The 25,050-nt window shown below is 45.4% G+C and overlaps 1 protein-coding gene across 2 annotated transcripts in view; it reads right to left on the reverse strand.

Moving 5' to 3' along the window:
* VWA3B (von Willebrand factor A domain containing 3B) overlaps positions 1 to 25,050 on the reverse strand; it is a 212,119-nt gene that overhangs the window by 162,060 nt on the left and 25,009 nt on the right. For both annotated transcript variants that reach the window (XM_036880051.2, XM_057496959.1), the window contains exons 3-7: positions 22,910 to 23,004; positions 20,885 to 21,135; positions 19,147 to 19,306; positions 11,837 to 12,006; positions 8,451 to 8,557 (exon numbers count right to left, since the gene is read on the reverse strand). In XM_036880051.2, coding sequence (XP_036735946.2) covers positions 8,451 to 8,557; positions 11,837 to 12,006; positions 19,147 to 19,306; positions 20,885 to 21,135; positions 22,910 to 23,004 — 783 coding nt within the window. The remainder of the gene's footprint in view (positions 1 to 8,450; positions 8,558 to 11,836; positions 12,007 to 19,146; positions 19,307 to 20,884; positions 21,136 to 22,909; positions 23,005 to 25,050) is intronic.

Genomic DNA, 25,050 nt, shown 5'->3' on the forward strand with positions numbered 1-25,050 from the left:
AATAACTGATGTAATAGTGGGATAAAAAAAACAGATGATAATAAAAATTATAAAAATAATTTTTTAATATTTACAAAATACATTCTTTTAAAATACCAGAATGTATGACGAGAAAAAGTGAAAGATACTATCCATCCCACACAGAAGATGAAGACATCAGGTTGCACATATGGTCTTATAGCTCACTTTAATACAACTTTGAATGTAAGATGGTCTTTACTTCCAGGATAAACACAATCGCATAACTCAGGATCTTTTCCCCTTTTCCTAGAAATTATGGGGGGAAATAAGAATGAAAAAGAAAACACAAATATCTTCTTCTGCCAAATTAAGAGACAAAAATAGCATCCAGATCTGGGCCATAGAGAATGGCTGAGATGGGCAGCACCTGCATGGAAGAAAGCACAGAGACCGTGCCGGAGTGGTTCGGCGAGCGGGGGCAGGTGTTAGGAAGTGGACCCACCTCAAGTCCAAGGTGAACCTGATCAGCAGCTCTGGATACTCCAGCCTCAATGACAAGGGCTAGTAGCAAAATTCTGTCTATTTTGTTTAAAGAAGCAAAAGAGGTAGGGCTCCACAAACCATCACCTAGAACAAAGTTATTTGTAGGAATCACTCTCCCTCTGTAGCAGCAGAGAAGAGAGCCTCTAAGTTGTGGAGCATAGCCCCTTTCCTACCTACCCCACCTTCCGTAGGAACTGCCTGCAGATATCTACCCTACCTCCTTTCAGTGGTGAATGATAAAAAGGAAGCTGGTCCACAGCATCCAACAAGGATATGTATAAGAAAAAAATGAGAGAGCAGCAAAACTTTCAGAAGATGAATAATGCTAAAAATGTCATCAAGGAAGACATGAAAATTATGATCCAATACTTCACCAGAGTTAAAAATTAGGTATAACTCCAACAACTCTGTGAAGGAAGAAAACAGAACCGAAATCCAAAAAACTCAAGAGTGAGATGGCAAGAAACAGGGGGAGAGGAAATATTAAAACTTCAAGAAAGAAGAAAAATGTCACAGAAATTAAGTTGAATTTGGTGGAAATTCAGTTAAGAAAATATATTATGGAACTCACTGTAAGAAACCAGAGAAGGTGAACACAAACAGAAATGAAATATTTAAAAATATTAGAGAGAAAATGATAGATATGGGAGGCAAAGGAGAACTATCATACTTTAGACATAAAATGAGTCTCTGAAGAAGAAACCCAGTGTAGTGCAATGGTTAGGAGAATAAACTGAATCCTGGCTCTGCTATCACCAGGTATATGAATTGGGACAGGTCTTTTAAACACTTTGTCTTGGTTTTCCCATTGTTGAAATGAGGATGGTAATAATATTACCTACTCCATAGAGTTGTTAGAAAGATTAAGTGAGCTAAAATTTAATAAGAAGCTAGAACAGTGCCTGACACATACTAATTGTTGTACTTTAAAAAGATATTAAGTAACTTAAATTTTAAAATAATAAATAAAACAATGGAACAGAACAAATACCTAAAGACATAATTCTAGGAAACGTGCCTAAGAAATCCTAGATGTCCACATGGTGAGGGCACACTGCACCCAGGGGATGTCAGCCACAGAGCCAACATGGAAACATATCCTGGGACTTCACAGATTTTAAAGATAAAGATGAAGAATCCTTTGGAGCAAAATGGCTGAAAAAGACGTCCCTTGATCGTAGCCCCATCAAAAAACAGTAATTGGCTTCCATCCTCAGAAAGAAGTGTGCTGACATGGGAGCTGTGGGACTAAGGGAGGAGATTGTGAAGCCCCTACAGTCCGAGACCAAGGAGAGCCGTTCTGCGAAGGCTGGCCTGCAGCCCTGCCGCTGACCTGCCAACCGTGATCCCAGCAACAGAATCAGAAACAGTTCTACATCCCTGAGGATCCAGCTACAGCCCCATTGGCTTGGTCCTGTCACCAGCACCATATGACAAGGGACCTGGGAGGAATCATGCCCACCTGAGCATCAGGTGACACACAGACCTCAGTCCTAGTTCTGGAACCTGAAGTGGACTGTGAACTGGCTCCAGTCCCTACTGACCATGGCCCAGGAGCCCCTGGAGATAAACCTGCCCAACTCAGTCAGACTATAGATTCTGAAACAACCTTTTAACTGGGCTCCAGTCCATCCCAGCCACAGTCCACAAATAGTCTTGCTGGTAAAGAGACTCTGCAGGAGACACTCCTTCCTGTCAGCACCCCCAGAGGTCCTGCAAGGGGCCTGTAGGCTGCAGTCCCTTCCAGGGGGCAGTCCGCAAGCATGCCTGCTAACACAGGAACCAGGCAGGAGACACTTGTGTCTAGGCCCCTGGAAATACTGAAAAGGTTCTCTAAGGCTCCAGCCCCCTCACAGTCACAGTGTGCCAGCAGCCCCAAGGGCCCAGGGTCCCAGCAGGAGACACTCCGGTCTGCCACCCCAGAGAGTGGGACAGGGCCCTAGACGCAGCTCCAGCCCTACCACAGCTGCAGGCCACCGTGAGACCGGCCAGCTCAGGGATCCAGTATGAGACACTGCTGTCTGCACTGCCAGACAGCCTGCGAGGGACCTCAGCTAGGTTCCAGACCCTTCCAGCCATAGTCCACAAGCAGTCTTGCCAGCTGAGGAAACGTGTGGGAAACACTGCCATCTTCACTTCAGGAGACACTGAAAAGGCCCTAAACTTGGCTCCGGCCCTTCTCAGCCACGGTCCAGGGCCAGTCCTGCCCATCCAGGGACCATCCACTGACAAGGCAGCAGCCCTCCCAGGGACCTGGTGGGAGCCATACCTGCCATGCAACTAATACTAGGCCTGCTTTCTGAGGACCCAATTGTGGCTGCTGAAGAGGATCCTTCTGTCCCAGAGCGACCCTACTAAACAAAGTACTGGAGGCAGTCCCATCCCTCCAACCAGACAGGTTTCGCGCCCACCCAAGCTCCTGGTAGCAAGTCTGCCAACCATGGACCTTACTGCAGACCGCCATGATTAGGGGAAAAGCCGAAATAGGTCCCAGAAGATGACAAGAACCAGCTCCATGTCTGCAGCACCTTGGGAGGAAGGTACATGGTGAATCCAGTGGGGCAGGGCAGAGTCTGCAAGAGACTCCCACATCCAAAGCCCAGCACTGGAGCAGCAGAGAACTGCTCAACCTGGGGTGGTCATTAGACAGGGACAAGGGCTATTTAATGGGCAATTTACGGGAACAGATGTCCAACTACTAGAGCCCCCTTCTGATGCCTCAGCACTGCCTAGCATCTCTGAACTGTGGGAAAAGCTCAGGAGGGGGACCCTGAGAGTGACTGAGGTTCATTTCCCACCAATCTGCTGGGACAGAAGGACACTGGAGTCAAAAATTAAACTGAATTCTAGAAATCGAAGAAAGTGACCAGCCTTGTATTTTTGACCAGACATTCATAAATGCCACTAGGGGGCGTTCCGTGAGTCTTCCAGGACCATTACTCCAGAGCCAGGCCACCTCTAGCTGATGGCGGTAGCCATGGGCGACTGGTGTGCAGAGAGGGGTGTGGCCTCCCAGAAGTCACTGCTGACTTGGGAAACCCCAGTGGCCTGGACTATAATTGAGTTTCAAAGATATCATAGAATACTTGTAAGTCCTGGCCAGATATACATCAATCAGGAGAAAGGCCTCTTGTTGGAGTTCACTTAAACAATTAATTTCCTTGACTCAATGAGAATGCCAGAAATAGAAAGGCATGAAAGATTATTTTTCAGGCGTCTATTTAACATGCTCAAAAAAGAGGGCCTATTTTCAGCAGCACCAGCCAAGGCCCTGCCAGCCAGGGCAGATGAAGGCTGTCACCACAGCCAAGCCCTGGCTGCAAGTTTAAAGGCTTTAGGAAGCTTATGTGCACAGATCTCCAAGAGCCAGGCATCAAGACAAGGAGACCTTCCTCCCCACCCACTCCTTAACCTGCCATCAATGAGGTGGCCTGGGACACATGCCAGAAGACTGTGGGGAAAGGGGAAGCCCAGACCCAAGGGGCAGAATTAAAGTGTTGCCCTGTCCTGGAGAGGAATGTTTTCCAAAGAACATGCCTAGAGTTTATACGCCTCTATTTTATTCTGTATGGGTACCCCATGATACACGGACACCGTGAAGAGAACCCACACTAACAGGGAAAGGATGCCAAGCTATAGGGGGCAGGGTGGCTCAAGGAGCACCAGAAGGTAGCATCTCTCTGGTCCCATAATAACCTAGACTCTGGTGGAACCCCTTTCCCCTCTTCAGCAGATGCCAAGCCCATAACAAAGAGAGAAAGAGGCAAGATACCTACCTGGAGACAAACTGGGAGTAGAGGGTTCTGGCTACTCAACAGAGCTGCCAACCCCCTCTCTAGGACCCACATGTGTAAACATGAGCTGGGACCCAGCCAGCTCTGGGCAGAAAGCTAAGGGGAAGAACGGCTATGAGGAAGAAAAGCACAGAACTATAGCTTCAGGTCGGCGTTGTCTGCCAAATTAAATCTCCCACAATTCCTAAATTTACACCAGAGATCCTGTTCTCCCTAGTAAGGGGAGTCCATCTGAGACTGATGGGGCATATGGTGGGAGGAGGCAGAATCTCTAAGGCAGGAAGTCATCTCTGGAAGTGAAAGGCAAGAAGTCCCCCCAGTGCTCATGTTCCTGCACCCAACTTCTATGAGCCTGGGATTATGGCCCACCCAGCCAAGTGCTGCCAATGTTCTGGGAGTCCAGTGACCCAACCCCAACCTCTTCAGGTGAGAAGCCATTCCTTTCTAAAAACATAGAGATATGCTTCAGCAGATGTGGATGGCCGAAATGGTGTCTTGAGATATTATGAAATGTTATTATTGCACCACACACACACACACACATACACACACACACACACACACTTTCCTTTTGTCATTACTCTGTGCTTCCTGAGTTCAGGGGATGTCCACTGAGGGGAAAAATAGAAGTTGTCTGCATAATTTTCCCTAATGTATAAGAAAATAAGAGGGAGGTGGTGGAAAAAAATAAGATTATGAAAATTTGATATATCCTTGCCTATCAACGTTTGTGAACAGAGATCCGTGGGTGTTTGGACTCTTTCCAAACTACAAGTAAAAGATGTCCTGTCTGTGGCTCATATGCCACAGATGCCTCACAAGCAGGCTGAGAGAACAGAGGGGAAAGGGGGGTCAGGAAAGACTCCTTAGAAAGTTTGTGTGGATACAGAGCAGATTGAGAACCCAAGCAAAAGGCAGTAGGAGAGGCATCTTGGAGGCTCAAACAAGAGTGAATGCGCCCTGCCTCAAGAGACAGCAAACACTTAGACAGGGCTGGAAAGCAGGGGGCCTATGCAACAGTGATGGGGGGCAGGCGAGAAGGGGGAGGTCCAAGTGAGCACTGCCACATTTGATGGATATAAAACTTTAACAAGTGCTATGAATATACTCCCCAAATATTTAAAGTTAAGATAATATAACTTTCATATACCTGTTTTTCAACTTTTAAATATTTTTCAACTACTCTAATAACCTAGAAACAAATTAATTATTAAAATAAGTAAAATACAGAGGCATACATTTTTACTTTTACTTCAGGTTCCACTATGGCTTGACATATCCTTGTTGGAAACTATTTCAAATTATGACATTCTGGTCATCACAGATTTTTTTGCTTTAATTATGAACTTTTAAAACATTGCATTATAATATTACTCATTTCAACAAGCACATGAAAAGATGCTCAGTATCACTAATAAATTAGGGAACTGCAAATCAGAACCACAAGAAGATACACTTCATACCCATTAGGATGGCTGCTAACAAAAACAAAACAAAACGAAAAGAAAATAAGAAATGCTGGCAAGGATGTAGAAAACTTGTGCACTGTTAGTGGGAATGTAAAATGGTGCAGCCACCATGGAAAACAATATGGAGGGTCCTCAAAAGTTAAAAATAGAATTGGCATATATAATGCAGAAATTCCATTTCTGGGCATATACCCTAAAGAATTTAAAGCAGGGTCTCAGAGGGATACCTGCACCCCCATGTTCACAGCAGCATTATTCACAGTAACCAAAAGGTGGTAGCAACCCAAGGGGCCACTGACAGATACATGGATAAATACAATTTTGTATATACATAAAAATAGAATACTATTCAGCTTTTAAAAGGAAGGAAATTCTGTCACGTGCAACACACAGACAGGATACTAAGTCAAATAAGCCAGTCACAAAAAGACACACAGTGTATGACTCCACTTATATGAAGTAGCTAAAGTAGTCACATTAGGAGACAGAAAGTAGAAGAGTGGCTGTCTGGAGCTGGCAGTGGAGAATGGGGATTTGCTGTCTATTGGGAACAGATGAAGAGTTCTAGAGCTTGGTTACACATCAGTGGGAATGTACTTCATGCTACAAAACCATACGTTTTAAAATGGCTAAGGTGGTAAATTTTATGTTATGTATATTTTACTACACTTTTTTAAAACTGTTTTTACCATGCCTGCAGAGTTTCTTGCACTGGTGTAGTGCCTGGGGTAAGAGCAAGTCCTACTCTGAAAGCCAATTACCTGGAATCCAGAAAGGTAGTAACAGCAGGCAGTTTCTTTCAGTGGCCAGGTTAGCGCTCTACATAATGTTCCTCTGACCCTTTACATAAGAGTCTCTCTGTTCTGTACAACAGGAGGCAAAATGAACTACTGAGGCGGCACCCTCCCTCCCAGACTAGACAGGGGCCTGTGAGACCTGATGCTCTTAAATGCTTGAAACAGCTGGGGTGAGAGGGCAGAGGGAACCCACTGGGGATAGGGCGAGGAACTGCCTCTGAGGCCTGGGGTCCAGTTGGAAGCCACGTACTTTCCAAACCAAAACAGTCTGCCAAGGATTTCTGGGCCATTTTTGAGTGGGAGAGATGGACTGTGATTTGGCATTTCTGGGATACTGTGATGGACAGAGGAGACATGATTGCTTATTTAGTATTTGGGACTCTCTCCCCAAATTCAGAACATATGATCATTGAAATGGCATTAGAGTGGCAGGCCACACTCCAAGAACTTCAGTCTAAAAAAAGTTTTTATCTATAATTTAATTTGTACGTGTCACAAGATTGGGAAGATGGGAGTTGCTGAAAATGTAAGCTATGCAGCCATAAATATTCCCCTTTACAACTCAGCTGCCAGGGAATTTGTAGGCCAAATTAAACCCCACCTACAGCAATTGGCACACTTTGGGGAGTTGGTGACTTCTTGTCTTCTTTACCCTGACTGAATCATTTGCCCACGAGGCTTAATCTTGAAAATTAGTTCTGATAAGCATGGCATAAGTCCTGAAATAATTCTTTTTCTTAGATTAGCATCAGCCCTGCTTATCAGCTGACATTTTCTCAAATTCTCTGGAGATGTGCACCTCAGCATCACAACAAAGTCCTAAGTTACATAAAGCAGTGTCCCCAGGAAGCTCTAGGATGAAACCTCTCCCCTGCTCGACTTCGGGCACAAAGAATCAGAATCCACAAAGCGTGTGTCAGGGACAGGCTTTGTGACTCATCCACCTGCCTTTGCCTCCATCTGACCACCTTGCCTGGATACCACAACTGCCTCTGCTCAGGGCCCGTGCCCTTCCCCTGGGAGCCCTTGCCATACCATTAAGTAATGGAGGAAGCTCAAGCAGATGTATCCTGCAGCTTCTTCTCTACCCCCAAAGAGGAGTCCCTGCTTTATACTGAAGCTAGGATTCTTCCTGTGTATAACCAGAAATGAGCACGAGGGTGGAGGTGGGATGGGTTTCTCGGACTGCTAACCACCCCTGGGCCACGTCATCTCCCAGTGGAACAGGAACTTCCCTCCCTGCCTCTCTCTGCACTGTCGGCTAGCCTTGTGCAGTTTCATCAGCGCTGGAGACACCTCCACCTCCCGGCTTTCTGAGGGACTGTCCCATCTAGGACCTTTCCCAAATCACAACTTTATTTCTCACTGATTTTCTGAGCTCACTCTTCATGCCTGCTAAATTCTCTGGTCACATTCTTTGAATGAGAAGGGAAGTTCGTTCAGCCTCCATAGAGGTTCCTGAGCAGACCCGGCCCTCACAAGGGGCAGGTCAATGGTGTGCGTGCGTTTACAAGCACTGCTGTGGCTGATGGGCAGGGCAGCACACCCACAGGGACAACAGACATCCTGGCCAGTGTCCTGCTCACCTGGGCAGCAGAGCAGCTCCACCTGGCCAAGAACTAAGTCTGGCACTGACACATCCAGGGCCATGTCTCCAGGAGGTGCCCAAGGTAATAAACACACATCACTTAGGCCACTTCGCTGGGTAAAAGCCTGGCTGCTAAGCTGACAAGTTCACCATTAACACCCATGACCTCTGCCCTTGTGTCACATAAATAATACAAAAGACGTGGTTAGTCTCTCCCTAGTGCTTTATTTCCTAGTGATACAGATGATCTTAAGTTACTAAGATATAAACCACAGGATTGCTTTCCAATCCCAAGTACCTGGAGGGAGTTTTCCTTTCAGTTTCCTTGTAGCTACATTGTCACCAGCCTTTGTGGAGGATGCAGGCAATTCCACACACTCCGTTCTCACTGCGAAGGCATGGAATCTGAAACAGGAACACATTTGCAGCATCAGGCTAATAAGTGCTCTTTGTGCATGCGTATTCCTTCTCCCAAAACTGTGACTGTATTTGTTGGTGCCCACCATCTTAGCCAGTTCCCTGCTCTTCCCTGTACCTTGTCTAGTCCCACAAAGACAGACAGGGAGGCAGGAGAGAACAGAGAGCTGAGACTGTGTGGGACTTTAATTGATGACCCTTCTCTTCATTAAAGGGTAATTAGGACAACAAATGGTATTTGTTGACCATGGAAAAATGATACCCTATACTTATATTTATCTTTGGCTCCCAGGGTTCAATCATATCAACAGTTTTGACAAGCTGACAGTCTGATGAGGCCCCACAGTGCCCTGTGAGTTCAGCGTTGAAAGCCAGGCAACAGAGACCATTGGCTCATTGGCCTATCGCTGACAGGCTTCAGACAACTTTAACTCGGCAAATACGCTCTTCCCCAGGACCTAAGCTAAGCACTAATGAAAAGAATTCTTCTGTGGGCAAGTTTTCAGGGCCTGAATCCTTGAAGTGCAGTCCCAGCAATGGCAGTGGCATCCCCTGGAAGCAGGTTAAGGATGTACATTCCCAGGCCCCACCTGGACCTGCTAAGTCAGAATATGCACTTTAACAAGAACCCCAGTAAACTCGTGTGCATCTTAAAGCTCAAGAAGTGCTGGTATAGTGCACCTGGAAGCCAACTGTCTGGAATCCAGAAAGCCAGTAACAGCAGGACATTTCTTTCAGATTGGCAGAGGAGCGCTCTGAATAATGCTCCTCTAGCCTCTCAAGAGTTCCACCTCTGCCACTCACTCACTCAATGAAGAGAGACTCCTGAAGAATGGGTTGGGATGCACAGAGGGATGGACTGGTGGCCAGAGGTCTGGGGACTTCGCCTGGGCCATGGAAAGCCTCAGTCCTATTTCCAAAGGGTTTCAGGCAAGATTAGTACAATGATTTGATAGCAACAAGCAAGCCAGGCTAACATCCCCTCATCAGGCAGATGAACTCTTAACCTGGTCGTGCCTGCCTCCTACAGCAGCTTCCTTCATACTGTGACCTCCTTGCAGGGCAGCAGGGGGACAGCTGAGGTTTGTGCTGGCAGGCCCCACAGCTGCGTGCCAAGGCCCTTGGTGCCTAGGATTTCCCACTCTCTGGTCTGTTCTCCATATTAGAAAAAAGAACAGGGCTGACAAGCAGCCTCACTTGTGCCAAAAGCAGACCATGCTTTGCAGGTTGGTGACTCTGCCCAGTCACAGTCTTGGGCACAGGAGGACCCAGAGTCCAGCCTTCCTGCAAGCTGAGATGTTCAGGACACACTCCTACAGTTCCATAACAGCTGTACTTCAGCTGGGGCCCAGCAGCTGAAGGTACATGCAGACCAACTAGGAGCCTCGGGATCTGGCAGAGGGCAGAGCAGACAAGAGCACGATTGCTGGTGGGGTGGGCTTGCTTGTGAGAGCCAGAGCAGGCACAGAAGGGAATGCTGCACCTAGTCCTCTTCTGCAAAAGTCACACTCCCTGGTGCATGGCCTAAAAGTCAGAAGGGGAACTGCAGCTTTTTCTCTGTTAAATTACACCCTACCCTTTCACCTGCCCAGAGACAGAGTTCCACATGAGCTGAGCAGAGGACAAGCAAGACCAGTGGCTCTGCAGGCCCCCCTTTATTCTCTCCACTAGTGAAAGTGGGACGATGAGCTCTTCTGTATTTGATGGATTTAGAAATCTAGAATTGAAACCAAGCAGCTAATGTTAAAAGATTGCAAAATGCTTTAAGAGCAGTGATCCCTTTAGAATCACCAGGGTCCTGTGAAGAATGCATATTCCTGGCCCTCCCTACACCTTGAAAATCAGAATCTCTGGGGCTGTGGCCAGGATATCTGCATTTTAATCAAACTGCATAGGTAGTTCTTAAGCAAAGTGAAGGGTTAAATGCATATTCCCAGGATATCCACTATTATGTGGAATCAGCCTGCAAGGTGAAGTTCAGGCCTCTAAATTATTAAGCATCCCAGGCAAATATGATGAACAATTAAACTTGAGAACAAATGCTTAAGGGCAGGAATTATACCCATTTCAGACAGGCTAACTCAGGAAAGGACTCAGTCATTGTCCTTATAACCACATAGCCAGTCTCACTTCACTAGAGACCTACACTTATATACACATGCATAGGGCAATGGGGTATGTTTTAAAATGTAGAATTATTATTTTAGGTATGATGAGGCCAGCAGATTGGTTCAATTGCCACTGAAAAGAAAGTTTGCTACTCACAGTTCCTGTATGGACTGAATTGTGTCTCCCCCCCACCAAATCCATATGTTGAAGCCTGAACCCCCAATGTGACTGGATTTAAAGAGAGGGCCTATCAGGAGGTAATTAAGGTTAAATGAGGTCAGAGGGTGGGGCCCTGATCCCATAAGATCAGTACCCTTTTAATAAGACCAGAGAGCTTATATACCTGATCGCTCCCCCTCGCCACCCCATGAAAGGACACAGCAAGGACAGGTTGCTGTCTACAAGCCAGGACAATGGCTCTCACCAGAAACTTGAATCAATCACCACCTTGATCTTGGATTTTTCATCCTTGGAAACTGTGACAAATAAATTCCTGTTTAAGGTCACCAGTCTATATATTGCTATAACAGCCTGAACTAATACAGTTCCCAACGAGAGGGGGCACATCATACCACACAGGGCAGCACCAGGGTTGGTCAGGAGTCAGAGGGAACAAAGAAAAAGTAAGTGTAGGAATCTTTGCTGCAGAGTCTGCAGGAAAGAATAGGTAAGGCAGGGTAAGCAAGCTTAGGATTGGCTAGTTTGAACGATGTCAGTGGGCTCTGGGGTTAGGGCCTGTAGGGGTGTAGGGCCTATCCTGAGTTGTTTGGTATCTGGCCCTGGGGTGATCGGGCAGAAAATGGTGGTCCTGAGTGTGAGAGTCTGGACTGAGAGCTGGGCTCTGGAGCAGCTGGTTTGCACATGAAAGGTGCACTTCTGGGTGAGTCATTCACTATCTCAGGAATCAGCTATGGGGAAGGGGCAGTCTCTCCAGGTCAGCAAGGTCTCAAAATGTCAAAGTATCAGAATTACAGAAGATAAAAAGGTAAGATTAGTACAGGATAGAGAAGAAAAGGAGCATGGAAACTAAAGATACTGGAAGAGAGGAAGAACACACTGACAGATGGGTTAGGACCACAGAGAATCCAAGACCCACTGTTGGTCTGGTGGAAGCAGGCAGCTCACTGGCTGTCACTCGGGAGCACGTGTTCTGCCTACCTGCTGTGCGTCTGGGCACTCAGATCCCTTAAGAAAGCTATAGTGCCTTCTCCTCTGGCATTGAAGGACACTGTGCAGACAGGACATGGGATCTCCAAAACCCTCTGAAGGAGAAGCTCCTTGGATTCCTCAGGAACATCCCCCACCACAAAGTAGTAAATGGATTCAATCTGCAAAACAGTAGTAGGAATAGTTTACCTCCCTGACGAGGTGAAGTGGTTGAAAGCAAGGTCAGGCATGTACTGGACATGGTGGCAGTACACTTCCTACAAAATTGCTGTTCAGAGGCAGGGAGAGCAGAAAGAATAGCAGCACTGCTCAATGTTTTGTGAGGCCATCTTGGGGTCAAAGTCAGGAAGTGAGATATCCAAGCTCTGGTGCCAAGGTAGGCCGTGGTCTCGGGTACTGCATGGGACGAATATTGTTGGCAGACTGGAAGAATTGCTTCCTCTGATCCCACAAGTACACTATACAGGTCAGGAGTGGCTGTTCACAGAGCCCCCATGGCAGGAAGCTTATTAACCATTTCCAGCAGCCGTGTCCGAATTCTACAGCACAAACTCACCCATCCATAGTCTAAGACCAAATGTGGGAAGGAGGGCATATTCCTGGCTGGTTCATCCTCTGCTCTCATCTCACAGGAAAACACATGCCTGGGGAGGTGAGGCTGTCCTGACTTCACACAGCAGGTCAGGAGCCAGATCCACCCATGGCCAGGCCAGGCCATGAGAAGAATGGGAGGATGGACAACCCTGTGTCAGAAGCCACACAGGCGTGCACGCATACACCCGGACCTCCAGCCAGGCATCTGGGAGATGCACACCTCACCCAGGCAGGAGACTATCCCGAAGTACTGCCTGCCTCACTGAGAGCCGTAAAACCCACCCCAGGGGGCCCTGTAGCTGCAGCCCCACCCCAGCCTCAGCCACACTGCTGCTCTTCCCTGGGATTTTGTCGGCCACATTGTTGTCTCCCCTGCCACTGGAGAGTTCTATAGCCTTGTGTCTTACCACTGGGTTTCAGCCCCGGGCAAGTTCGCTATGGATTCAGTGTGACCAAAGAAATTGACAGCAAAACGTTCTTGGGGTGAAAGGGTTATACCCAACTTTATGTCCAGGTGGCAGGTCAGTCACTAAACTCCTATTCACTCAGAGCGAGTCTGCACGCAGCCAAGCTGGTCTCTGTCTCTGTCTCTGGGCCTCTCTGCCTGCACAGTCATCCCGCACAGCCATCCTCTGGGCCTCTCTGCCTACACAGCCATCCCACACAGCCGTCCTCTGGGCCTCTGTCCTTGGTGCTGAGACCACTCCAGCCTCTGCTCTCCTGCAGCCTTGCAGCCCCGCCACTGTGTCCCATGTGAGCACTGGCAGAGCTCTTTATATAGAGTCAACAGTGATGTATTGCTCACGGGTGTACAGTGAGCTAGTCAACCAGGGCCAGTTGAGAATCCTGGCCACAGGAACTCTCATTTTATCCACACCTCGTACAAGTTATTCAGCTTCAGTGTCTTCACTTGTGAAAAGGGAGACAATGCAGTTGACCTCATGACTGAGCTTAAACAAGATGGCTTAAAATTATGTGTGTATATAATTCACAGAAAGCAAAAACCAGGAAGAGCAAGAAATATATATCATCTAACTCAGCCCCTAAAAATAAACTGATTGTCTCCACAGATAACTGGGGAGGAAGCCCCAGAAAATGAGTGTAGTAAGGGATAAATAAACGTCACCATCGCTTTAGGATTTATAAGCCTTTCTCTGCACTAATCATAAACTCCTGTCAGCTGAAGGTAAACAGCTAGTTGCCTCACCTCAGCTTCAAACCTGGGACTTAAGCCCACCTGACACAGAAAGGTAGCGGTAAGGCTGGCTCCCAACTGGTTAAGACGACCTCTCTCTGGCAGCTGGGGCAGACCTTGCCCAAAGAGGTAGGGGGTGGGGGCAGGGGTCTGGGGTCCCAGGCTGGGGCTTAGGAGGCCAGAGTGGGAGTCGACAGCAGCCTACTTCAGCAACAAGCTTCCTCCATCTGAGCCCAAAAAAAAATCCCATCCCTCCACCGCTCCCCATAACTCTCTATCTCAGACCTTTCAATACCAGCTCCCTGATTTTAAAAAGTACCTAATGGGAGGTAAAGACTGAGAAATACTGTACCTTTCTTGCAGTCAATCACCCGAGAGGCAGTGTGGGGAAGTTGGGTTTCCCATGGCCAGGATCCTCACTGAATTAAACCACCTGATGATGTAACTGGCCTGTTGCTAGGCTACCACTTCCACACCTTTAGGGAATAAGCTATTATTGTGCTATATAGAGAGCTCGGCCCAGTGGTCTGGGAAGAGGCAGAGACACTAGTGCTCAACCTACTGCCAGGAGAACAAGCGGAGTAGAGTAATAAACCCTTTCACCCCAAAGAACGTTTTGCTGTCAATTTCTTTTGGTCACATTGAATCCATAGCGAATTTACCCAGGGTTGAAACCCATTGGCAAGACAGGCAGGACAAACACTGCAAGAGGGAACAATGTTCTCCAGGTTCCTTATTAGGCAACTAAGATTATTCTCCCAGCAAATGCATCCTATTTCATTCCCCCCTCTGGTGTCACGCGTTACCTTGTGCAGGATGTATAACGAGGCTCCCATGTAGCTGCACTATTGGTAGTGTTAGTGTCGGCGCCCAAGTTCAGCATGGGGACGGGGGGGCATCTTCTCATAAGGATCTACAATCACATATGGCCCAAGGCAGGGGAACAGACATGGGCACGCAGTGGGGACTTCCTAGGGTTTGTTAGGTGAACAGGGGGGTGAGCAAGGACAAGCGTCTCCAGGTAGTTTGTGCTTCTGACACCCTGCACCTCCACTGCACATCATGCAAACTCAGCCTCTTTGTGGCGGCAGCAGCCCAAAAGTCTGAAATCCTTGTGCGGAAATGTGTTTCCCTCAAGATTTCATCAAACTAAAACATAAGTCAGGATTTCCTTTCCTTTACTAAGACTATAAGGTTATTCATTATTCATTAAGTTCATTACTCAGCTTCTTAATTACCTATGTTTTCAGTCGACTTAGTTACTTGTGCCACAGATTTCCTGGGACATGCTTTACATGGAGACCACCTGTCCCACCTCCATTCTCTTCCTGCACACTGTCTTTCTGCCTCTCCTTTCTGCTCACATAATGACACTGAGAAAACCAGACAGGAAGATAAATAGGCTTCTATCCCTATCCCCCCAAAATTAGCAAAATGCCTTTTAAAAGTGAAGTGACTGTGGGGATACCTGCTATTTAGGATGACAAGGATGACAAGCTAACGTGAATTATTTTATTCAATGTTCATAGCAGACTTGTGGACTATGAATGCTCGTCATCACACCCAGTTTACAGATGGAGAAACTGAGGCCGGGACAGGTCATTGACCTGGCCTTGTGGCCTGTAAACCCAGGCTGCCTGACCTTGCTTTCAACCACTTCACCTTGTTGGCTTATCATGGTAGGGCCAGTCACCTGTTGGGGATGAAGGTGAATCCCAGAACTGTGACAGCAAGAGCATGGGACAAGAGGTAGCCAGAGACAACACTGCTTTTACTTCCTCACCTCCCACTCCCTGATCACTGACCAAAAGTTGGGTCCAGGAGGTTGTATGGCTCATGAGCAACCATCCTCATAGGAATCCTCTCCCCTTAACTAGAACCTCTGAGCTCCCTGAGGGCAAGGGCAGTGATGAGGGTCAGTAGTAGCCAGGACCAGAAGCAGCTTCCTCACTGACGAGCATTTCTGAAATCCTGATTTGCACAGAATATGATAACACAAGACATGGAAAATACTCCATTCAACTATTTTACTGTGAATCAAAAATGCTTGCCACTTTATACTACATAAAATAGGGGGAAGCCCTTCTGTTTGCATTTGAAATGTTTCTTCTGTCTGGCCCATGTGTTCTGCAGCTTCCCATGGCAACCTTAATTCTGCCCAGCCAAGGAGGACTGGACACCTTCCACGCTTGGAGGACAAGAAGAGTCAGTCTGGGGGCGGCTGCTTCTGCTCTGATTGCCCCCCTGCTCTAGTCTGTCAGAAGGCCTCTGGGTATAAAAATGTCCTCTCTGCAAATCTTCTGCATCCGTGGATGTTTTATTGCCCTTGTCTAGCTTGGATTAACACTTAGTCTACAGGCACACACCTGATCATCTACATTTGCTCTCTTACAACACTAAACTATGTTTTCTACCTTTATCTTGCATCTACCTACCACTTCAGCATTTTATTAAAAATAATAATAATAAGGGAGAAATGTGGGATTCACATATAAATCAAGTATAAAAATCAAACGAATATTCATATTTGACCTGATTGTTTACAGTTCATAATGCGTGATCAAAACCGAAAGTTTCTGTGATGACTGCCCTTGCACTGTTCACCATGTAAGAACTTATTCACTATGTAAGAATTTGTTCACCGTGTAAGAACTTGTTCATTATGCTTCAGAAGATTGGAGACTGACGAGAATTAGGCTTGGGGTGAATTAATGATTGTGCATTGAGCATTGAGTCCCCTATACAGAATTTTATTGTTGTTAACAACCATTTGATCAATAAATGAGAGATGCCCTCTCAAAACAAAACAAAACAAAACAAAATGTCCTCTCTGCAAGGAAGACAAATGGAAGTCAACCAGAACAGCAGTGAGTGGTCTAGCAAAATTCTGCCTTCTTCATGTAACTTCGGCCATTGCAACAGTTTTGACCAACTCCAGAGCTTGGATTTAACTTCCAGATCTTCGCTGTCCCTGTGGCAGCCCTCTCCTGGTACGGCCAGTTTTGATTTTCTGATTCCCCTCATGGTAGTGACTGCTCACTTCTCAGATTCCTCCTGACACCCTTGACCACCAACTTTTTTACTTCCCAGGCTTCCCACAAACCTGTCCTCAGCCACTGTGCCCACCTGAGTCACATAAGGCTCAGCAAATTCACCTGCCTGGTCCTACACAGATCACCTCCTTTCAATTAAAAAAACTCCAATCTGTACCGTAGCTTGGCTATGGGAATCTCTTGGACTCCTGTCTAGCCCCCAGTCTCAAGAATATCAACATTATTTCCTTTTCATCCTCCAATGTCAACAAACATTTGTCAAGCCCTTACTAGGCACTGCCATTGCTAGGGACACAAAGGTGAAAAGGTTTGATGCCTGCCTGAACCACTGTCAACAAGTAACTGAAATGCCAGGTTGACTGTGACTGGTCCTTCAGCTCACTGCCCAGTGGTAAAGGCTCCTTATGGAATCGTGTGGGTCTGTCTCTATCTCACCCACTTAGTCTCCTGGTGAATATGATTTTTTTCTTTAAAAGTAAACAAATTTTTGCCTATCAGGTAGATGGAAGAGAGGCTGATAGAACACAAAGAGAAATGCAGGTGCCCTTTGGGCAGGTGGCCTTCTGCTAAAAGGTGAGGCAATGCCCCTCAGCCTTCCTGGGGGGCTTTAGGTATTCAGCCTTCTCCTTCCTGAAGAACCCTCACATCCTGGACCGGCAGGCCTTCCAGGACCTCCTGGCACAACATCCCTCTTCATAAAGGCCTGGGAAGTTGCCATGTCCGAAAGATGTGCCCTGGGGCCAAAGGACACTGAAGAGCAGAAGCCCTGTCATGGGCTCTGAGGATGATGCCAGCCCCCCTAAACTGCCAAACATTTCCTCACTACCCCTAAGGCTGCTCTTCCCACAAACCAGGCTCTTTTGCACAGAAGGCACAAGTAATTCATCCACCAATAGTGCTCTCCGTGTGCTACCATTAGAGCCAGGATTTAGATACTCCTGTGACACCTGCACACTCTGCCTGACTCCTCTGGATTCAAAGCCTCCTCCTCAGCCATCCCTCTCTGTTCGATATTCCCAGCTGACCTGTTCCAGAGGAGGCCAGCAGCCTCTGAGCATCCTCCTCCACAGTAACCAAGCATACCTGTCAGCCCTTTCTACTCATGCAGCCCTGATACAAAAACCCAACAACCACGTTAATCTTTGGACACAAGACAATACCCACTTTCTTGGTTCCTCTCAGGATTCACTCATGGGAGATGCTAATCCAAAGCATGCACACATGCGTGCACACACACACGTTCCAGAACCTGTGAAATGTTCCATTTCTTGAATACTTGTTATGGTGTCCAGACGCTTGAAATTTAACAGATGTTAAAGCAAACTTGAAAGGCCAAAGAACAAAATAGCCTTTATTTTATTCTTTAATGCAGAACATTTGTTCCTCTGGCTTTGTGAGGAGAATGTGTTTCCAACTTCAAAGCACCATCTTCAGTATCAATAAAGAGTCTGGTGACCACTGGGGGCTGTCCTTTCTAAGTGCCAGCACATGGTCTCTTTAGTCAAGAAAGGCTGTCTTAATGCAACCAAGTAAAGCTTGAAATCTACAGAATGCATGGAGTCCAAGCAGAGAAGCAATCAGCTATTAAGTAATGTTAATTGATTAGTAAGTATTAAATAGGCACCCATATCCCAAAGGAAAGCAGACCTGCCCCCATCTAGGGAGATGAGGCTGGCCCAAGGATCCCACCTTCCCGAGTACTTCTCTACTGCTTTGCCACTGCCCTTAAAGTTCCATCATTAGTTCACTCACAAAAAATACACCCTTCCGGCTAAAAGAACATAAAACACAACCACTTCAACCCCTCTTCCAAAGCCTTATTTCCAAGAAGTCCCTATAGAAAAGCATATGTGAATACATAACATTAGGATGACTCATCAGTGTGGATATACTGTATCTTGGAAAGCACATGATAGACCTGTTTCTGAAGAGAAACTGGGAAGGATTCAGAACATGAATGGGGGGAAACCCTACTTCCTCATCCTCAGGGTTCTATGAAAAGTCTTCTGACCTCTCCTCCCCATCACAGATGGACTGATTTATCTCGTCAGGAGAACGCACAGCCCTGCCTAACTCCCTATCCCTTCTCGAAGCCTGTAGGCCATGAGCAGCATGTGGCTCTCCCAGCACTGGCTAAATGAAGGTCAGTCACCTCACAGGAGGAGCCCAGCCAGGCTCAGGGAGCAGAGATTAGAGGATCTTCCTGTGGTTGGTCCAGCTCAGCCATCACTGAAGCTATTTCGGTCCCCATCTGTAACTGTCACTATTTCTCAATTGTTTCCAAATTCAGAGGTGAATGGGATTAAAACTTCTGGGCTCTTCAATGCCAACAATGGGGTCTCGGTGGGATGCTGCTGGGAGGGAACCAAGATCAGCTGAAGGACAGTAGGAGGGTACTGAGTAGGAAGAAGCCTGAAGCCACCTCCGTGACCTGGGGCCAGCCATGGATGCACACTCACGGTTTTGTCTTTCCCAGCTTCCAGCAAAGCGTCCAGGCGGCCAGCCTGGCTCGTGGCCAACTTGAAAGTCAGTTTCCCAACCCAGCTGATGGCAGCAGCTATGGACTGTTCCGTCACAGGAGCAGCATCCTCCTGCCATTTCACAGGCTCTTGAGAAACCCTGGGAGGAATGACATGGGGCTGTCACTGGGCAGTGGGCTCACAGCCGTCAGCCCTCAGCCCTACAGCTCTGAGCAGCAAGCCACTTAACATCACCAGATCTAACAGAAAAAGACTCAGCTCCCCACCCTCTGAAAGCTACCAATAAAACAGGCAAGCTGTTGAAGACAGGTTTGCAAATCACCATTACCTTTCGCAAGCCATCTGACTAGGAAAAACAGTTTACAGGAGAATAAAGCGACCTCAGAAATGTGAACACTAATGTGCATTAAAACCATTAGGGAAGTTATTTTCATGAACAGGCAGGTTTATATGTAACTGTCTTCCACTAATGGTAAATGTCTAAGGATTCATAGCATAAGATTTGCAAATCAGCAGCAATCACGTTACTCTAAAATTTTATTCCTAATTCTTTTGTGGACACTGTTCTGAAAGACTTCCATCAGTTACCATTTTTGGATGAAAAATAGTATTGTTTTGAGTTCAGCAGAGTATTTGTTTTTAAATCCTGGGAAATTTTGATTAAACAATTTAGTTTGGGCTTAGAAATGACTGATGGAATCCCTCAAGAAAGAAGAGCCATTTGAATTTATTTAGCTGTGTGTTTATATTTGAACAAATTATATAAATCATATCTCAATTCAAAATTTGAAGAATTATGTGAATCATTACTAAATGAATCAGCCTGATTTGTCCCGCATAGCCCATCTCCACAGAGAGAGGCTTTCTCACACTGCGTCACCTCTGTGTGGCCCCCCTGGGTAGAGAATCTGGTTGAGTAGCATGTACACAACAACATACATTTCTAAGAAAGCTAAAGCGTTGCAGATTTAAGGGCTTAATTCCTTCAATAATATATCTATGTCAGCAATAGGAACCTGGGACAGAACACAGTCAGGCAGCACCCCCAAAGATGTCATCTGTTTGGATTAAAAATATTTCATTGTTCATGAAATAAGAAAAACTCAGTTAGGTAGATACCACCCTCATCCAGATGTTTCCTATCAAGGAGCTGCAGCCACTATTCCAAATGAGAAATTGGCCCTGGAATCCAAATTCTCTTGAATCCAAGAATCCATAAATAATACATTGTTAAAACTCTAAAATACTGGAAATTCTCTAAAGCCAGCCACCTGTTGTTCTGATTAAGGAGCTCAACTTACAGGGGAGATCAAGTTGAGTTACAAGCACAGTCTGAGAAACAGTGGAATTTGTGGCGAGTTTGAATTCATTATTCAAATTAAAATCTAAAATGAGTGCAGGGATTTCTATGACCTTACACATATATTAAAAAAAACACAAACTCATATATTTCAACCATGCCACCATGCATTGAAGAAAAGCATGCTTTTAAATCTCTTCTAATTTGAAAACTAGGATGTCACTTAGGTACAAAGCAGGTAAAAGTTTTCTAAGATTTATTCCCTGTGGGTTTTTTGCTGGAATGACATATTCAAGGAAATTACAAGATTCCTCCCTCCCCATAGAGCTAACTATGTTAGTCATGCTACTTAATGCCAAATAAATGAAAATTATTTGGGAAGTTTCACTGAAATATCCCCATCCTGTGGGAACTCACCATATGATATTGAACATGGTTATGTGAGCCACCTGCTCCTGGAGGACCATGGTGAGAGCATCGTGGCACAGATGAAGCTCCTCCGCCAGCATGCCGCCAAAATCCAGCACTATGGTGATGCATTGCTCCAAGACAACACCAAAAATCTGCCGGCTCTTGCTGGTGAGCCAGTCCATCCGCCGCTTGTAGCTCTCCACAGCTTGTGTTAAATGTTCCACAAATTCATGGATCAATTCTGATTTAGCTGTTAACTTAATGGAAATAAGAGTAAAAAACCAAAAAGATAAAATTAAGTAAAAACAAACCAAAACAAGTCATCTGAACCACAGTGCAGCCAGGAAAAATATGGCCCACTGAGTCACGGCCTTGGCCATCAAAAACTATTAATAACAATTTTGTAGAGAATCCAGGAGTTGTTGCAAAAGTGGTGCAAACTTTCGACTGAAAAACCTTTGGATGATTCCCCAGAAAAGAAGATTGTCTGATGCATTTAATATACAGCACTCTTTTCAAAAAATATGTTTCTAGAATATGTTTGATCTTTATAGTTATAAAATTATCTCTTTCAGAAAATTTCCAGGGAAACTTTTAGGAAATTAGGTAAAAGAAAAGAAATCAGCAAAGACAAATGGAAAAAAAATTAGTCTCACTCAAAAGTTTTCCTAAGTACAACATGCCAAAATTATTCCAAAAATGCTTCTAAACATGCCTGACTTTTCTGCTAAGGGATGCTGACCCCTGACCCATCTTTCTGCTCACCACCTTCGTCCTGTGTCCTCTGTTTCTCAGGCCAAGCTGGCCTGTAACCTAGATCACCTGATCACCCACAGCTGCCACCAACACGTCTAAGTGCTGTCTTGTGGCAGAGACTTGTGGGCAATTTCTTGTATACATATAAACCATCATTCACATAGATAATGCAGAACTGTGCAAGGCCTTTGGGGATGTAGGAGGGGAGGAGGAGACATAGAAAGGAGTAAGAAAACTTTGTCACCTATCCTGTGAAAATGCCCAAATACCTGGAATGTTAAGGAAAATGTGTTTTCTGAACACACCATGAAATTCCATATTTCCATGCCTTTGCTAGTACCATCCCTCTGGCTTACGTTCCTTACCCCTGTGTCTCTCCAGTTTATTCCTCAAGCTCCAGCACCACTTCCTGTTGCTTTCTAGGCTCCCTCAGGCAGAATTCCTGTCTATTTGACCAGCGTTCACAGCACTTCCTACAAGTCTCCACCCCAGCACAGAAACCGGGGTGGGACTGTGCCCCAGGGGCAGTGGAGGTGGAGGTAGATGGCAAAGACAGATGTTTCCTATAGTTCTGTATCAATTTCCATATGGTTCAGATACAAAATATATTTAGCACACCAAACTCTAGATTCTATGGGTATTATTGCTTAAGAGAAGGCTCAGTTTAAAAAATAATGTAAATGTTTTAAAAAATTAAGAAGTAACAGTCTAGGTGGTGCATGGGCATACACTGGCACGAACAAATATCCCTAAAGTGATGTGATGGGACATGTGTCTTGGTGAGCTCCCGTGGTGGGCCAGGGTGTGCACAGGTGTGCATGTTGTGGGGCACGTGAGCCATACTAAAGTGCTGGGAATGAAGGGCTCCTGTGAAAGGCACTGCTTGCCCCCTGCCCACTGCTACGTACAAAAGGAGCCCTCTCTTCCTAGGGCTCCTGGCAGGTAACAGCACTGTGCTCTTTTCAGCTAACCTCTGTCATACTGCTTTTTCCCTTTGTTTCAGTGCAAAACGAAGTGTTGCTATGCAAATAATTCCACCTTTGGTCAAGAGCTTCATGCTCTCATCTCTAACAGGTCAAACACATCCTTCCCCAGCTCCTTAGCTGTGGTTTTCATTGCTGTCCACGCAGCCAGAAGAAAACGTCCCACCCTGAAAAGGCCTCAGCACCACTGCATTAATGCAAAGCAGAGTGGGCTCTTCATGTAGGCCACCCCAAGATCTTAGCAGTGCATCACAAGGCCCCCCAATACAGAGAGCAGAGAACTCGGACTTACATTGTATACTCTGCCATCTTCTGCTCTGTAGAACCGTGGAAATAGGCCATCAGCGTACCGGGAAGCCACAAATCTCCCCAGAGAAGTCACATAATCTGCATTTTTTATAAAGAAAAGCAATCAAAATGATGCCCTATCAGCATTTATTTTTGTTTCAAAATGCTGTTGTCTGACATGGTTCAAATCATATCCCCTGTGACCCAACAGTCTGTGATGCTTTGTACTCTGTTCTGAATAATGAAGTATTTCTAGGGGCTACGATAAATGTAACTGTCTATGACATGCATAATCCTTTAAGGCACGAATGAATAGGGGAAAGAACAGGGTCTGTTTCTTGGTTTCCTGGTTCTTTTGTCCAGAATGATTAAAGCAGAAGTCAAGAAGACAACATAGAAATTCTGTTTAATTCCCAAAAACTTTTAATCAGAACTTGGACTTGATTTTCAGAATTTTAAAAATTAAAATTTGATACTATCTATTGCTCTGTCAGTGGGATTCATGAATACATGAATGAAATGAAGCAAGCAGGTCACAGACTCAGATTATTCATACAGGAAGTCAAAGCCACAAGATTTTCTTCTCAGATTGTAGGCTCAGCTGTTCAACATCCACTGAGCACTCCTGTGTTAGGCACAGTTACAGAATGGGAATACACTGCTGCCCAGAACATTTCTACTCCTGGAACCAACGGAAGGCTACAGAAAGGCTTCACGGACTAACCATGACTTGGCAGGACAGAACATGAGGTAAGGCTTCACAGAGATGTCTTTATTGTGATAATTACTTTATTGTCACGAAGACATTATTATTAAGTACTAAAGGCAGGAGTGCGAATAGCAGTAGTCGTGGTCCAGTACCTCCTTTCCTATTCCTTTCTAGGGAGGCAGGATAACAGCCTACTCCAAAAAGGCAGAAAGGGCAACGCTGAAATGTATAGACTTCCTAGATAGGCTTGGTCGCAAACCACCAGGAATAATAAAGTTTGCGTGTCTTAAAGTTCAATTTCCTTAGCAGTAAGGAGTAAAAAATGGAAACTTGAATTCCATCAGCAAAGATCTCACTCAATAAACCTCCCAAACTCTAAAAAAATCTAGTTAAGATTTCAACTTCTTAACTACACAGATAGAGCAACTTCAAATCACCAGCAGCATTCTCTCTTTACCTAAGACCTTTATCTAGAGTGAGGAGAGCTCTGTTTCTTGACGACTGAAAGAGATAAATCTCTGGGAGGCTCTATAAGCTGTATTGCCAATTAAAATGTAAGGCATTGTGAGTTCTGCATCCAATAATGGTGGAGTAGATTTTATTGGCTAACCCTCACACATAAAAAATGATAAACTCTGGACAAAATATAAAGATAGCTACTTGAAGACACTGGAGTGCAATCAAGAGCAGGCAGAAACTGGAGTGGCATTAATCTTTGAAAGAAGAAAATTGAATGGTGAGATTTGCATTTACTTAGCAGGGGAGGCCGAGTTTGGTGTTTGAGTCCAGCCAAGTTAACTGCCTGCCAGAATAAGCAAGCATCAGCTGTTCTAATGGATAAAACAACTGTGGTATATCCATAAAGTTCATCTCCTTATATTCTTTAGACATAAAAAGGGAATAAAATACTGGTACATACTACAACATGGATGAACCTTAAAAACATTAAGTAAAATAAGTCAGTGACAAGAAACCACATATTATATGATTCCATTTATGTGAAATACCCAGAACAGCAAATCTAGAGAAACAGAAACTAGATTGCTTTGGGCTGAGGGTTGGGGGGCAGGGTGGATAGCTAAGGAGTACAGGGTTTCTTTTTGAGGTGATGAAAATGTTCTAAAGTTAACTGTGGTGATGGCTGCATGTTTCTGTGAATATACTAAAAAGTGTTGAATTGTACACTTTTTATTGAAATATAGTTGATGTACAATATTGTATTGGTTGCAGATGTACAACATAGCAATTTGACAATTATACACATTACTTAATGCTTACCACAATAAGTGTAGCTACCATTTGTCTCCATATCAAGATATTACAATATTATTGGCTATATTCCCTATGCTGTACCTCTATCACTGTGACCACTTTATTTTATAATTGGAAGTTTGTACCTCTTTATCCCCTTACCTATTTCATTAACCCCTCACACC

This window comes from Manis pentadactyla, chromosome 2, assembly GCF_030020395.1.
Source record: "Manis pentadactyla isolate mManPen7 chromosome 2, mManPen7.hap1, whole genome shotgun sequence".
In the NCBI taxonomy this organism is placed as follows: domain Eukaryota; kingdom Metazoa; phylum Chordata; class Mammalia; order Pholidota; family Manidae; genus Manis; species Manis pentadactyla.